General features: G+C 61.1%; 1 protein-coding gene across 3 annotated transcripts in view; it reads right to left on the bottom strand.

Annotated features, from left to right (window-relative positions):
* Positions 1–15,726, bottom strand: part of DGKD (diacylglycerol kinase delta) — a 109,395-nt gene that overhangs the window by 13,800 nt on the left and 79,869 nt on the right. For 2 of the 3 annotated variants that reach the window (XM_070368518.1, XM_070368520.1), the window contains 14 exons: positions 15,318–15,480; positions 14,000–14,108; positions 10,491–10,630; positions 9,593–9,677; positions 8,519–8,613; positions 8,344–8,443; positions 7,978–8,257; positions 6,701–6,847; positions 5,955–6,083; positions 4,635–4,734; positions 3,250–3,360; positions 1,640–1,736; positions 1,399–1,506; positions 331–444 (listed from right to left, as the gene is read on the bottom strand). In XM_070368518.1, the coding sequence (XP_070224619.1) occupies positions 331–444; positions 1,399–1,506; positions 1,640–1,736; positions 3,250–3,360; positions 4,635–4,734; positions 5,955–6,083; positions 6,701–6,847; positions 7,978–8,257; positions 8,344–8,443; positions 8,519–8,613; positions 9,593–9,677; positions 10,491–10,630; positions 14,000–14,108; positions 15,318–15,480 (1,778 nt within the window). The remainder of the gene's footprint in view (positions 1–330; positions 445–1,398; positions 1,507–1,639; positions 1,737–3,249; positions 3,361–4,634; positions 4,735–5,954; positions 6,084–6,700; positions 6,848–7,977; positions 8,258–8,343; positions 8,444–8,518; positions 8,614–9,592; positions 9,678–10,490; positions 10,631–13,999; positions 14,109–15,317; positions 15,481–15,726) is intronic. The other variant, XM_070368519.1, reaches the window with a different exon arrangement.

Below are 15,726 nucleotides of genomic sequence, written 5' to 3'. Positions count from 1 at the left end.
CCTGGACTCAAGCTGTGGCTCCTGAGAGCCGCAGGGCCGGGCTGCAGGCAGCCAGGCCCACCTCGGCTCACCCCACCACAGCAGGAGGAGCCCCCCCAGAGGGCCAGGGGGGCGTTCCGGGGAGCAAGCCAGCCCTGGTTTGAAGAACATTTTTCAGAGGTCAAACACGGCAGACAAGGATGGGCTCTGGACCGGGAGGCGGCCAGGTGGCCCACTGTCCGGGGCTCTGCACCCAGATGCCCACCTGTCTCGGGAGCATGGGTCTGGGCCAGGCCTGCCTCTCCCCACCAGCACCCAGGCCCCTACCGCCTCCAGGACTGCAGCCAGTACCTGGGCGATCCGATGATGCTGCAGCTTTATGACCCGGGAGACAGCCATCTGCATGCTACCAAACACTGCGACCACCTCCAAGATCTTGTCGTCAAACGATGGGGCTGTGAAGGTCTGCAAGGGCTGGCGTCAGAGCTGACCTCTGCTCCTGGCCTGAAGACCCCCCTGCCCCCATCCCACACACATACACACACACACACACACAGCCGCCTTTCTCTGGGGACTGCTGCACTAAAAGCCAGACAGGCCCACGACAGGGAGAAGCTGCGGGGACGCTGAGGAAGGGTCTCCACTCCAGACCTGGAAAGGCAGCGGCCCGGATCGAGTGCTAAAAGCCAGCCAGACTCACAACAGGGAGCCGCTGTGGGGACACTGCGGAGGGGCTTCCACTCCAGACCCGGAAGGCAGCAGCCTGGATCACATGGCAGGCCTGCCTGCCCCTCACACACGCGGGGCCTCGGGCACGTGTGTGTGCCCGGGGCTGACACGGGTCCGTCCCTCCAGGGTCTGCGAGGGCTGTGACCTCGAGCAGCGCGCTGACAAGCGGGACCAGCACGGGCCATGAGGGCAGTCTACGTTAGCCGTCCCAGCAGCTGCTCTGCACTAAGGGAGGGCCCCAGTCAATACCCGTCTGTGCCCCCGCAGCGTAAATTCCAAACTCCTCCCTGGCTCCTCAGACCTCTCTACGCTCCACCCAGGGTGCACGCCATTGGAGAACGTGCCCCCTCCCTGACACCAACCTGACCTGTCCAACCCCAAGACACCTTCAGGCCTCTGTGCAGATGTCCCCTCCCCCTGGACACCTTCCCAGATGACCCCCAGGGCAGGTCTGACCCAGACTCCAGGTCACACCTGTGACCACACCTGCCCTACTGGAGCAGGGGGGCTGTCTCACTCTCCACTGCACCCCCGCGGCCAGCACGAGGGCGCTGCCCCGTCCAGCCCCCAGCCTGCCCACAGAGCACCCCCAGAGCGGGAGGCTCTGCCTCAGCTCCCGGAGGGGCCACCTCTCTGGCCACTCAGTCCTCACCCGCCCAACCCCGCACCACCCAGCACCCCCGTACGTACATCATCCTCCTTGGTGCCCCCCCAGAAGTTGGTCCCTCCGGCATAGCTGGGGATGTTGAGGACTGCGATTCCCTGCAGACTGGGGAGGGGGATGGGGCGCCCATCGCACTGCGCGGGGGGACGCGGGAGAGGAGAGGAGAAGAGAGAGAGGCGGCGTCAGGCGGGGCGTCCTCCTGGGCACCCACTGCGGGCCGCGGGGCCCCGCTGCTCAGGAGCAGGGCTGGGGGTGCCGCCCGCTCACCTCCAGTAGGACCTTCTGCTCCAGGTTCTTGTAGGTTCTGTGCAGCAGCTCTCTGGTGCCCAGGACTCCGTACCACATCATGTTCTTGGTTCGACTCCTGGGGAGAAGAGCACACGGCCGGCCAGCAGTCACCTCCTCACAGCCGATCACACCAGGCACACGTGCCCAGCAGCGACAGTGCGAGAGGAGGAGGGACATGCCTGTGACACATCCGTGTGAGACAAGCGAGAGAGACGTCCACTGACATGAAATTCTACTTTTCGAAACTAATGCTCCCAAGAAGTAAGCCTATCCTGAAAGGTAAGATATCACAGAGCCTCACAAAAAACGTGCAAATTAATTACTTTTTCCAGCTATAAAATTATGTTTGTTGTTCAGTCGCTCAGTCATGTCTGACTCTGTGACCCCACAGACTGCAGCACGCCAGGCTTCCCTGTCCTTCACCATCTCCCGGAGTTTGCACACACTCATGTCCATTGAGTCGGTGATGCCATCAGACCATCTCATCCTCTGTCGTCCCCTTCTCCTCCTGCCTTCAGTCTTTCCCAGCAGCAGGGTCTTTCCCAATGAGTCAAACTTGGGAAGTGCAGGAAAGCACAGAAGTGCACTTGTAATTCCCGTGCGTCAGCGCTGATGAGAAACGCTCCAGCGGGTCTTCTCAGTCCTTCCCAGGAACCTGACTTACAGCTGAAACAGCGGAAACCTGCACTTCACCCCACGTGGAGGGCGCCACCCCGGGTCCCGAACACGCATGACCGCATCGGGGCTCCTCCCACCAGCGGCCGCTGACTCAACGCCTCTGATGGGTCACCTCCTGCCCACACTCCCGGGCTCTGTAACGCGCCCGGCTGTGGCCCTTGGTAAAGCACCCCTTTGCCGACCTTCCCCTACTTCTTCAAGCTAGATTTGTAGAAATGGCATCTTCTCAGTAGGTCATCTCAAAGGTGCAAACTCAGGCAAGGTTATGTCAAGATTCCAAGTTTCTAAAAAAACCATCTTCCACGAGGCCTCGCTCCTTCACCTACTTCGTTCTGCTAGATGACACGCATTCCAACAGTGCCTCTCAGCTGTCTGCACTGACGAGGGCCTGGTCACGCGATGGGGCTCCGTTACGCACTGGTGGTGCGGGCGCCCCGGGGACGCCTGAGCCTTTTTCCGACACTTGAGCCCCAGGGCTCCCAGGGTTTCGAGTTCTCATGACTGGTTCTGTTTTTCCTCTGCATCGATGGCTATTCTCCCCCAAACTCCACATCAGCTCCTCTAATGGTCCCCCACCAGCTGATGGCCACCGTGGGGAAGGAGACACCAGTCGCCCTCCTCCCTCAGTTGGGGGGAGCAAGCACATAGTGATTTAGGGGGAGAGCCTGAGCACCCCTCAGGGCTGCCCCTGCTCGAGAGCCCGAGAGGTGGGCGAGCCCTGACCCCTCCTGCAGGCGACCCGCGACTGCCCGCTGCTGTGGCCACTATACACGGACACGCCTGCTTTCCAGCGAGGCGCTCAGGCTCTGGATCTGGGCTCTGCCTAAGTGCTCCGCGCTCCAGAAGAAACCCCACGGCCAGAGGGGGAACCAGAGCCCACGTCAGGACAGGCGTGCTCGGGCCGCACCCACCTGCACTTCTCCGGGTGCTCGTCACGCTTGTTGTTGAAGTCCAGGGAGATCTTCGCATCCAGGCCGATGCCAAAGTAATTGTTCATGACACACTTCTCCGTGTAATACTCTCTGCAAAGGGGGGTTCGGGCCCATTAGAACAGCCCTGCGGACCAGCCTCTGAGGACAAAACTTAGCTTTTGGAAGGGAGGGAACAGTGTGACCAAGACGCAATTCACATACCGTAAAATCTACCCACTTAAGAGGCCCAACCCAATAATGACTTCCATGTACTCAGAGAGTCACTACAATCAACATCAGAACAGCTCGTCCCCCAAAACGAAGCCCGCACCCGTGAGCCAGGGCCCCAGCGGCACTGACGGCGTTCTGCCCTGTGGTGCTGCAGGTCTGGGCGGCTCCCAGGAACAGACTGACACGCGCAGCCCTCTGCATCTGTCCCCGTCACCGAGCGTGCCTACACGCCGCAGACACTGGGCTCGTCCAGTGCAGCACCTTAGCCGGCAACAGCCCGACAGTGAGCCCCAAGGGACACGCTCCATCCGTCCATCTGCTCCCCACTGTCAGACGTCTGGGCCATTCCACTTTTGAGCCCTGACTTGTGAACACACGTACCCACGCTTCGGTGTGGCCGTGTTTCTGTTTTGTTTTTCCTGGGAGTCACCCCAGGAAGAGACCCGCCGGGCCACGTGGAAACTCTGGGTTTGGAGGCCATGCCTGCCTCTCCTGACAGCAGCCGCCCAGACACACGTGTGGGCACCTTTCCATCCCCTGCCACCAGCCCTGGCTGCCCAGAACCTGCTATCAGCTGGCTGAAAGGGAAACCTAGGGCCTTCAAAAGGCCACGTGTCCCACAATGGCTTCTATACACACAAGGACAAGCTGCACGAAAGCCCGAGCTGCCTTTAGACGCTGGGCAGAGGACAGGGCACGCAGCGGGCAGAGTCCAAACCCAGGACAGCATCTCCTGGGGAGAGCGAGGAGGGGCGTCCAGCCTGGGACCTGTGCTTACGGGGGAGCGGCGGACCCACAAGGAAGGCAACGCGATGCGGTCAGGAGGTGGTGCCCACGTGGGGCCGCCCAGGACCCCAGAGAGGACAACCAAGAACACGGCACAGCCCGTCTTGGTCTCTGAACCTGCCGAAGCCTCAGCACGCCAGCACGTTCGGAAGCCAGAGATGCATGAGCACGGCCACCGCCGTCCCAGAAGTTCCAGCCACCCTCAGCCCTGCAGCCTCACCCTTTCTGGGTTTTCCTTAATGGCCGACAGCAGCTGGAAAAGGTCAACCAGTCAACTGCTCATGAATTTCTCAAGTTATTTCCCAGTCAGACTTCTACGTACCAGCACTGAGCTAACAACAGGCCCGCTTGGTTTACCCCATACTCACAGGTTTTCTGGTTCAGAGTTAAAGGGATCGGCATTAATTAGCAATCGGCTGATGACTGAGCCTCCAGGCAGCGTACCAGACATCCCGGCGCGAACATCTGCTGGGGAGAGAACGGGAGCAGACCGCACTGGCTGGGGGCCCTGGATTCAAGAGGGTGATGATCACATGTTCTTCGGAGAGCATTATCATAATGAGGTGCTTCTAAAACACCGCGTAAAGATGTCCAAACTTCGACAATTAACAGTCTCAGGTCAAAAACCACTCTCCTAAACCCACACTGGCAGAACAAAAACAAACACTGGATGGTAACCTCTGACCCGTTAGAACAGAGTTTATAAAGACAGCTGTCACTAAAGCCAAGCAACTCCACCAAAGTGATCTCCGCTGCAACTAACCTTAGGGTTGGGCCAGTCACTCAACTTTTAAGGCTAAATCCATGAGGAAAAGTTGCACATCAAAGAGCCTCCAGGTGACCGGAGCCCCTGGATACCTGCCCCAATCTTCTCAAGTTTATGTCATGAACAGTAAAGCTCCGTCGGAGCCCTGCTTTTGGACATTCTGCCGGACCATGCTGTCCAGTAACATCTTTGCTGCTTATCAACCAAATCTGTCTCATCCTCTTCTCCCCAGAACTTCTAAAATTTTCTTTCTATGCAGCTGAGTCACCTAAAAACTGCCAAACCACTTACATGAGCAGCGTGTGCTCAGCCTGGCGCAGGAGGCCCAGAAAGCTACCGGAAGCGAGTTATGGGAGTCCTCTCAACGCTTTCAACCCCTAGGATCACTTCTCCGTACTGAGAACACTCTGTTCTCCCTCCCGGAGCAGCAGCAGCAGGAGCTGCCCCAACATGACGACGCGATTCTGGGCTCAATGCAGGCAGGGGCGGCCCGACCCTCCTGGCAGCCAGCTGTGGGTCAAGCTGGGAACAACGGGGTGACCACTGGCTCTCCACCACCTGCTGCCGGCCCTCCCTTTTCATTCAGCCCAGCTCCTATTTATCTCTCAGCACCCAGCTCAGGCATCACCTCAACGACCTCTGTCTGGGACCCCAGACCTGGGAGCCGTCTGCCCGGTGTAACATGCCAGGGCACTGTTCACAGAGCCACAACAGAAGCCTGAGCTCCGCCTGTCCTGCCCACAGACCTGTGAACTGCTGGAGTGCAGGGGCCTGGTCTCGCTGAGCCCTCAGACCCATTCCAGGCAGAGTGACAGCTGCTGGCAGGCTAGCACCTGGCCTGCGCCCCCCCTCCCCCCGCCCCCCAGACACGCAGGCCTCTGTGGGGGGCTGGGGAGCCTGGCCAGCCCGGGGGAACACTCACTCGGGAACAAGATCTTCGTGTTCAGCGCTGGCAGGCCATCTCGGCTTCCTGACTGTGGAGGCAGAGACGCAGAACCGCCTGGTGACAAGCTCCCTTTGCTTATCAGCTTCTCGCAGGGTGACTTGGACACTGTCAGACAGGACAGAAGACAGGCCACTGAGCTTCCAGCAGGCTTTGTCAGGGAGGGGGCCCGCAGACAGGCCAAGGCAGTGAGCAGTGGCCACATGCAGCGGTCAGCCAAGGGGAGAGGCCGCAGGGCTCGGACGCCTCCCAGACATGGGCCCCAGTGGGGGCAGAGGGGCCGGCCCCAACCACGGTCAGGCCGGGTCTGGGCCCGGGCAGAGGGCAGTTCCGCACGGGAATGGCGGTGAGGAAACTCTGGGGCAGGCTCTCCCGGCGGCTCATAAGGCTGTGCACTGGGGAGCCACTGAGGCGGGGCTGTTCCACGGCGGCTAAGGGTCCCCAGAGGGCAGTCTGTGTGGCCAGCTGCGCCTAGAGGCCCCAAGCCCTCGGTTAGGACCCGCTTGGCCAGGCGTGCAGGGAGGTTCGGAGGGAAGCACGGGCCCCAGCAGCAAGGCCCCTCCCGACCCAGGGTCCTGCTGGGCCTGCAGCAGGTAAACCACACACATCAGGTGGTTCACCAAACAGGTGGCGAGTTCGAGACTCTTCACACATTCACATGGCCATAGCAACCACGAGAGAGTCCCTCACGCTTCCAAGCATCCCAAAATAAGAGGGCCCTGTACCTCTGCGGAGGCTCCGGCCCTTGGAGGCGCTGTGGCCCTCGCCATGGCCTGCTCTGTCATCCGACTTCAGGTCCTTCTTCTCCGACTCGGAGAGGCTGAGGATGAAGCCCTCCTGCTCCTGGGTTTGGGCGTTCTGCTCGTCCACAGCTGCGCAAGGCAAGGTGTCAGCTGAGCATGTGGAGGCTGACCCGCAACTGCCGCCAGGCAGCACACGGACCGGCCTCGCCACCCTCACCCTCGTCTCGGCCGAAGGCTCAGGCCCGAAGCTCCGACCCAACCCTCTGTCTCCCCGGCCCTGGCACATGGGGGCACCCGGGCACTCGTGCCAACAGGCTGGGGAGGCGGGCCAAGGCTGAAAGAGACGGGAGCGGGGGAGAGTGACACGTGAAGGTCTGCACAGCCTGGAGGGGCTGGGAGGAGGGAGCCGTGCCCACACCGGAGCAGGGAGCGAGGTCATGACCTCACTAGTCTCACCGCAAGGAGCAGGTTGATCTGCTCAGTGAGATGGGTCTAACGAGACCGGAAAAGGTGCGAGATATGTTTCCAAGGGTGATGAGAGACAGACAAGAGGACAGAGAAAAACTCGCTGGGAGGGACCTCAGGGTCGGGGTGAGGTTTACAGGTCAAGGTGGTTTTACAGCCTTCTCTTTGAAGCTTAGCAAACAGAGTCAGAGAAAAGGAGTGAGGCACCGTGTGAGCCTCTGATCCTGGGCAGGTGTGTCTCTCCCGGCAGCAGCCGGTCGCAGGCAGTCAGCAGCGCAGCCTGGACACCAGGGCCTACCACCCGTCCAGGCCCCAGGCCCCTCATCCCTGAGGCCCACGCCTGCCTCAGAAACCAAGACACACGTGCGCCCCTGCCTTTCTGACCACCGCCCCGGCTCACCCGGCCTCCAACCCCGTCCCAGCCTCTCCTTCCATCCCATGGCCTCATCCGCCACCTCTGGCCTGGGCCCCTTCCCTCCTGGACACAGACCCCCAGCCCTGGGGACAGCCCCCCTCTCACTGGACAAAGCCGAGATCTGGAGAGCGACCACAGGTGAGGCCCTCACAGGGAGTGGAGCCCTGACACCAGGCAGTGCGGAGGGCCTTCCACCAGCCGGGGGTGCCCCCAAGGCGCCGGCATTCACTCAGGGTCTCTCCATCGGGCACAGGCCCCAAGGAAGGGGTGCTGGCCCACGTCAGGTGGTCCAGAGTGGCTCTGGCCTGCGTGGCGGGCCCCCGTCTCTCACCAAGAGTGCCCACCCCCGCCCCCCAGGCCGGGGCCTGCGCCCGGCTACCTTTCTCTGTGTGCTCTATGATCTGGCGGATGGCCTTCTTCAGGCTGTTGGCCCTCAGCATGAGCTGCTCGCGAGGCCGGAATATCTGGGGCCGGGTGGGGCAGGCTGAGCCCACAGCGTGGGCCCCCGTGGAGCCGGAGCCACAGCTGCCGCCCGCCCCGTCCCCATCCTCCGCCTCCTCAGCGATGGTGGGGGGCGGCGTGGGCAGGGAGGACGAGGCCTGCGACTCGTCGTCCAGGGTCTTGAGCAGGGAGTCCAGCTTCTCCTTGAGGACAGAGCACTGGGCGGGGAACGGAGGCAGGAGTGGAGGCGTGCCACCCTGCCCCGATGCCCAACGCCCCCCGCCCCCAGGGGCCCGGGACCTACCTTCTTGGCCATGACTTCCGACTCTTCCGAGCTCTCAGTGGTCTTCTCATAAGCCTTCCCCACCCGTGCCACAAAGTCCTTCACAGTCTCACAGAGCACTCTGCGGGAGGAGACAGAGGCTTCAGAGGGTCCGTTCCGCTGGGACCCCCGGCGCCCCAGGCCACCAGGCACTCACTTGGCCGACGAGATCACCACGGAGTGCTGGTCGGAGGTCAGGATCTTGGAGAGGTGGGCTGCAACCGAGTCTTCGTAGAAGAGGATCTGCTGCACCTGCAGTTGGCCCAGGGGGCAGGCGGGCGGCCGTCACTCTCAGGCCATGAGCGCTGTCCCTGCCCGCGGCCCGGCCCGCCTCCCTTCACACACAGCTGACAGATCTCACAGCTGCGTCCAGCCGTGGACCAAGGATCCTAACAGACTGCTCCGGGCTGCGCTCCTGCACCCGGCTCCTCCCGAGCGGCACGGGGCTGTAGCCAAGGCTCACCACGTTTCTGTCAAGTGGGACCCTGGCCCAGGCCCCCGTCATCCCTCAATGTCCATCACCCTCCTCACCGCCCACACCTGCCTGCAGAAGCGGGGGCTCTCCCCCTGTGTGTCAAGCCCTTTACTATCAGCCGGAGGGTCAATCTTTAGGCTTTGCCCACGTACGCGCCTGCTCTTAACTGTACGTTCTCTGCTCACAGGATAGGTCCCAGCAGCCCAAGCAGGTGTGGCCGGGAGACCAGGGTTGGCTTCCCCTGACCCTCAGGGCGGGCAGATGGCCCCTGGCACAGCCCCTCTGCCTGCTCGGCCAGGGGCTCGCCTGGAGGCCTGAGCACAGCTGTGCACCTGAGCTGCCCAGTCTCAGCAGAGTCTGGGCCCTGAGGGAAACTCTAACTCCTGAAACCCACCACAAAGTGAAAGAAGAGCTCAGCATCGAACTAGCACAGACCGACTGGGAGGGCGGGACACGGAGGAGGGGCCCAAGCGGGAGCCTGGGTGGGCGGAGTGTGGGCGGCAGGGCGCAGCCTTGAACTGAGAGGGCAGGAAGCCCTAGGAGACCATCATCGTCACCAAGGACCCCAAACCTGGGGAAGACCCCAGAAGCCCCAGATGACTCCGAGTCCTATGGGGCAGCGTCCATGGGACCCGGCCTCACCTCAGAGGGCCCTGAGCCGGCAAGGGGCTAACCTAGAGCAGGGCATTTCTGGCGGGGGCCGGGGGGGCAGGGGAGGCAAAGCAGGGAGGGGCCAGGGCGAGCGCATGGCGATACCTCGGAGCCCTCGCTCAGGTCTTCAGTGACGGTGGAGGAGGAGACGGGCCGGGGTAGTTTGGTCTCGTAGGCCATGACGCTCCACCTGCACACACACAGGGGCTTAGCCAGTTGGCTCCGGCCCCAGGCGGGCCCCAGGCCTCCCCACCTCCCCATCTCACGGCCAGCAGTGGGGACGAGATCCTCTGACAACTTTAACTGTGTCTGTCAGCCTGTATTAAGCCCCCCCGGGCCCTGAGCCGGCTCCTCACTTAGCTGAGAACAAATGTCACAACCCGCTGGGCGGGTGTCCCCTCTGCACAGCTGAGCCACTCGGCTGGCAGCCGGCTCGGCGCTCCGGGCGTTTCATCCTCCGGAGGCGAGGGGGCAGGAACAGCAGAGGCGGCCAAGCGCGTTCAAGACCACGCCTGCTCACGGCAGTGCGGGACCCTCTGAGCGAACGGGGCATCTCCGCAAGTCCCACGGGCTGTGGTCTGGGGGTTCACACAGGAGCTCAGAGCAGCTTGCTCGGGAAGGATGCTCAAGTATTTCTAAACACGTGGAGGGCAGTAACCCCAAACTCTGATGCTTCTGGGAACACGGGACTGCTCGACTCTGCGACCAGGAGAATGGGTAACAGACGAGGCTGCGGTGGCCGCAGGGGACAGGGCCGCCTCCCGCTCTGAGGGGCACAGGACCCAGGCCTGGCTGGTGAGACCTGGCCACCCGAGGGCACAGACCCCACCCCTTCTGCTCGTCAGCGCTTCCCTAGTCTGATCACCGGATAAAACCCATCGGAAGAAAGAAGTCCTGCTCAGAGAGGTGAAATTTTTTTTTTAACAAGTAACTGCAGAAGGCCTGCGGTTTCCCAGGGCCCCGGCTGAGCACAGCGGGCTGAGGGGCCACGCGGCACACTCACCTGTCCAGCATCTTGGTGCTGGCTCTCTCCAGCTTCTCCAGGATCTGCGGGAGCTGGGTGTCATCGTCGCAGGCCGAGCCCCAGCCCAGCACGCGAGCCAGGTCATTCCCCGTGCCGAGCGGCAGCACCCCGAGCTGGCACTGAGACAGGGTGGGGGGCGCGGCGTCAGCAGGCTGCGTCCAGCAAGCGTGTGAGGGCTGAGCTCAGACGGCGGCAGCCAGGGGTCTCCCCAGCCTGACGGACGCTCCTCCCCCCACCCGCCGACACATCTGACCGTCAGCCCTCTGTCACCTCCCACCTTCACAGCGATGACCACAGTCCCGCCCCGAGTGGCGATATCTGAGCCCCCAAGAATCGGGCTGTGACCCCTCGCCTGCTCCCTACCCACGACAGCACGTCCCCAGCGCCAAGCTCACCTCTGCCCGATAGCACCTGCCACAGCTGTAAGTCCCGTCCAGACAGGCACCAGGACGTCCACTGTGACCCTCAAACCACCACCCCCTCCATTCAGCCCACACCCCCTCGCCTGCCACTCCCCGGGGACCAACCCCAACCCGCTCAGGCCCTGCCAGCCACCTGGATTTCCCACCCAGAGCCTCCTGCACAATCCCCCCTCACCAGCTCAGGGCTCAGGAAGTTCCCGAGACACAGGCTGCCCAACAGCCTTCAACTGCCGAGCACAACATGTGTGTGGGGAGGGTTGCCAGTCCTCCCTACGCGCGACACAGCCCGAGGTCACCTGCCCCAGCCACGAGGGAGGCCCTATACCCTGCCAGGGACAGCACGCTGGCCAAAGCAGGTGAGGCCAAGGATGCCCAGCCCTGGGCAGACAGGGCCAGAGCCGGCTTCGGGAGCCTCAAAGGAAAGGGCAGGCAGCACAGTGACAGCCCAGCAGAGCCCAGGTACAGGGGTCTGGGAGCAGAGACCACCCCCCTCCCTGTCAAACCAGAGCTCCAAAGAGGGGGCAGCAAGGAGAGAGGAAGTCAGAGACGCAGAGGAGGAAGAAGGCGCCCAGCGGGGGCTGCTGAATCACACGACGAGTCTGGACCTTAACCGAACCCTGGAGCAGAGCAGCCCAAGTGAAGGTCTCAGGGCTGTGGGGGGGGCAGTGGGGCAGACCTGAGAGGCTCAGGTACGGCCTGAGTAGAGCTGCCCGAGGGAAGGCTCCCAAAAGCAGTGGACAGATGGCGCCGGGGGCCAGGACAACACTGCAGCGGCACACACGGCTGTGCTGGATGCTCCGGGGCAACAGGAGAACCAGAGACAACGAGGGAGGGTTCAAGACCCCTGTCGGATCTCCAGCTCGGATGGCAGGCAGGCAGACTCCAAGGAAAGGGTTGAAAGGGGGCAGGCAGGGCTGGGAATGCCAGCTTTGAGGCACCAGAGGCAGCCAAGGAGGTCCGGGGCAGCCGGGGACGTGGCCCTGGGGCTCAGCTAAGAGTCACTGGCTTTTGCGGGTGCTGAGCATGTGGAGAACCAGGTGGGGCCTGGTATCTGGAGCGGGGACTGGACGGGCGGCCAAAAGGCGAGGAGCACCGAGGGGTTCCGGGGTGACCTGACGGTCAAGGGCCACAGAGAAGCCAAAGAAGACGAACGTGCTCCGAACACAGCCGAATGCATGAGAAACTACCTTCCTGACTTGTGATAGTAAAGCTCAGTTACAATTCTGAAAGGGAAGGAACCTTAAAATTGGACCTAAGCGTACTGCTCGAACGTCACCAGCAGGGGGCAGTACTCGCTCTCCTAAGCAGTGGGCCTCCCTCTTGCTGAGCAGACTCGGACACCAGCCCTCCATCCCCTCTCTAACATTCCCGGAAATAAACACGGGCAGCAAAAGCTCCAGCCCACTTACAAAGACCACCAACTCAGCAAAGGACAAGTGACAACCGAGGGAAAACGCGGCCAACCAGGAGTTCACATCCCCAGTAATCCTCAGAAATCAGTTTTTTAAAAGGCAAATAAATACCCCAACAGAAAACTACTGTAGGTTAAAAAAATGAGGTGATTCATTTCAAAACTCATAATTAATTGAGGATATGTTTCCCTTCACCAGTATGAAGAAATAACAGTGAAACATACCGTTTTTTTAGTCTACTAAGTTGGGGCAAGAGCTGTAAGATGTACGGTGCCAGCACGTGGCAAGGTTTATGAGCGACAGGTACCTACACTGGGACAGCCCTGATGCAAAGCAGTCTGGCAGTATCACCGAAATTTCAATTTGGGGGCTCTTCAAAAAAGAACATAATTGGGAAAGGGCACATGTGGTTTTTTACCAGCACAGTCTTTAGGAAGCAACCTAAGTGTCCATAAGCGTGGGAAGATGAACAACTAGCCCCTGGCTGGTGCAGCCGCCCACCTCCGTCGGCCGCGGAAAACCACCACAGACCTGCATTTCCTGGGGACAGAGGTGCTCACAGTGTGGCGATTTAAAATACACAACGCTACTACACTGTACACCGCGTGAGTGCTGTGAGTCCATTTAAAGTCCCTCACGTGCTGTCCTGCGTGCATTCTGGTGGAGAGGCCTGAAGGACAGGGACCAAGACGCTGTGTGAGCGTGCGTGTGCGCGCTCAGGACCAAGACACTGTGTGAGCGTGGGTGTGCGCGCTCAGGACCGAGACGCTGTGTGAGCGTGCGTGTGCGCGCTCAGTCCTGTCCGACCCTCTGTGACTCCACGGACTGCAGCCCACCAGGCTCCTCTGTCCATGGGACTCTCCAGGCAAGAATATTGGAGAGGGCTGCCATTTCTTCCACCAGGGGATCTTTCTGATCCAGGGATAGAACCTGTGTCTCCTGCATTGGCAGGCGGGCTCTTTACCACCTGAGTCACCTGAGAAGCTGTACTGAAGTGCTGCTGCTGCTGCTAAGTCGCTTCAGTCGTGTCCGACTCTGTGCGACCCCACAGACGGCAGCCCACCAGGCTCCCCCGTCCCTGGGACTCTCCAGGCAAGAACACTGGAGTGGGTTGCCATTTCCTTCTCCAATGCATGAAAGTGAAAAGTGAAAGTGAAGTCGCTCAGTCATGTCTGACTCCTAGCGACCCCATGGACTGCAGCCCACCAGGCTCCTCCGTCCATGGGATTTTCCAGGCAAGAGTACTAGAGTGGGGTGCCATTGCCTTCTCCGACTGAAATGCTACCAGTGGTTAATTATTGGGAGGGGGAAGGGGTGAGGGAGCTGGTGTAGAAAATCAATCAACACTTAAAACACAGCCCTAACTCTGACCTGAAGTCCAAGTATTCTTCTGACCCCGGCCGGCTCACCAGCAAGAGGCATTGAGCAGATGCCATCACTACCCAATAAGGAGCCACACCCAGATCTGCCCGCACCTGGGACCCTCCTGCACCAGAGTGTTCTTTGTGTCCGGCCCTGGGTCCCCACAATGCCATCAGGCTTCCCTGCCCTCCCTCCGAGACCACCCCAGGGGGCGGGCAGCATCACCCGAGGTGACCCAGCCTCTGTCACACGGCTTCGCTCTCCCCTGGCCCGGACCCTCCACCCCCAGTACCTGTTTGTGAAGGTTGAGGCTGTCGATTTCGGAGAGGACCCAACCCACACTGCCATCTCCACCACAGACCAGAATCCGGAACGTGTCAAACTTCTGGAACAAACGCAAGCTGCCAAGGAAACAATGTCAAGGGCGTGAGATCCGTTCTAAGGGACAGACGACAGCCAGTCGGTCCTGGGCCGGGTGCCCTCCTGTGCTCCTCTCAGCTGACCCTGAAACAGCCTGCGGGGGATCGGAGCCCTGCTGCGCTCACACTGCACCCGCTTGGGGCCACAGGCACCGAGAGCGAAGGCCTCCCAGCCTCGCCCCCGCCCCTGTCAGCCAGCACCCCCGTGTCACTCAGGAGCCCCAGGCTGCAGCACGCTGCCCACGTGTGTGTGACCGTCCCCTGGCCCACCCTGCGCCCCTCTAGCTCCAGCTCTGTCCCCTCCCGGTGCCCCTCTGGGTCCCCCTGCTCCTCGTTGGCAGCACCCCTCCCAGGACCCCATGCCCTTGTGCTCACTCCCCAGCCTCTAGCTGGGCGGTCTCATCCTCATTCCGGCTTCAGGGACCACACAGAGGCTGATGGCCCCAAATGGCCCTAATGCTGACCCCTCGGCTCTCCTGAAAGACCACACTTGTCCACCAGAACTACCACTTGAGCATCACGTGGGCGCCTCCCAACCCACATCTCCTTCCTCAGAGAAAGGCAGCACCACCACCACCCAGGGCCAGGCCATGCACCACCCCCTCCGCAGCGCAGGCCATCGGCACTTCTCCTGGATGCCCCAGGGGACTCAGAGCTCCTTCAGGACGCCTCTGCTCCTGCTGCCGGTGCCATCTTCCCGAAACAAGACCCCCCGGACCGTAGCCTGCCAGGCTCCTCTGTCCATGAGATTCCCAGGCAAGAATACTGGAGTGGGTAGCCATGTCCTCCTCCAGGGCATCTTCCCGACCCAGGGATCAAACCCAGGTCTCCTGCAATGCAGGTGGACTTTTTACCATCTGAGCCAGCAGGGAAGCCCTTGAAACTAAGCAGTCATTCAAAAGAATGAGGCCAACCTGTAACGCCTGACGTCAGAACACGTACACACTGCTGCCAGCTGACACCGTACAAAACGCTGCACAACAGCAGGGAACAGAGGCCACCCCTGCCTGGGGTGCACACATGCCCTGGAAAGCTGGAAGGACACGTGACTATGAACCATTCTGCCGGTGGGGTTTGGGAAGGGTTAGTTCCCATTTAAAATTTCCTGTATCTTTGAATCTTTTTAAGTAAGCATACATTATCTTCACAGTTTTTAAACTCCAATAAAGAGATATTTTACAGGCTTCCTACCCAAGGTGTGGTCCTCCGTTCATGAGGTCAAAGACCTGGGCGGGGTTCAGCAGCTGCTTGAATCTTCGCAGGAACTTCACCCCCTGGTTGTCCCCACTCTTTGAATTGACGAAGACCAACAACGGACTCGTGCAGGATGGAGGACACGTGGCCTTCCAGAAGCCTGCGTGTGAGGAGGGAAAAGGACAAAGCAGATCTGAGGGCCACAGAAGACACCAAGGCGCTCTCAATCGCCCAAGCAGACACCCCCGTGGGACATAGAACCTGCACGTACACACCCAGGAAACCAGCAAGAGATTAATCCACAGGTTTCCACATCATCCTCCTGCGTACAGGGGAGCCGGCCTCACCTCTACAGGACTCGAAATGCCAGACGTGGCTCTCAACGTGGCAGCCGACTTCCTGAGAC

The sequence above is a fragment of the Bos mutus genome, chromosome 3, assembly GCF_027580195.1.
Source record: "Bos mutus isolate GX-2022 chromosome 3, NWIPB_WYAK_1.1, whole genome shotgun sequence".
Lineage (NCBI taxonomy): Eukaryota > Metazoa > Chordata > Mammalia > Artiodactyla > Bovidae > Bos > Bos mutus.
Note: the sequence above shows the minus strand (reverse complement) of the source record. Positions and strands in the feature narration are given on the sequence as shown.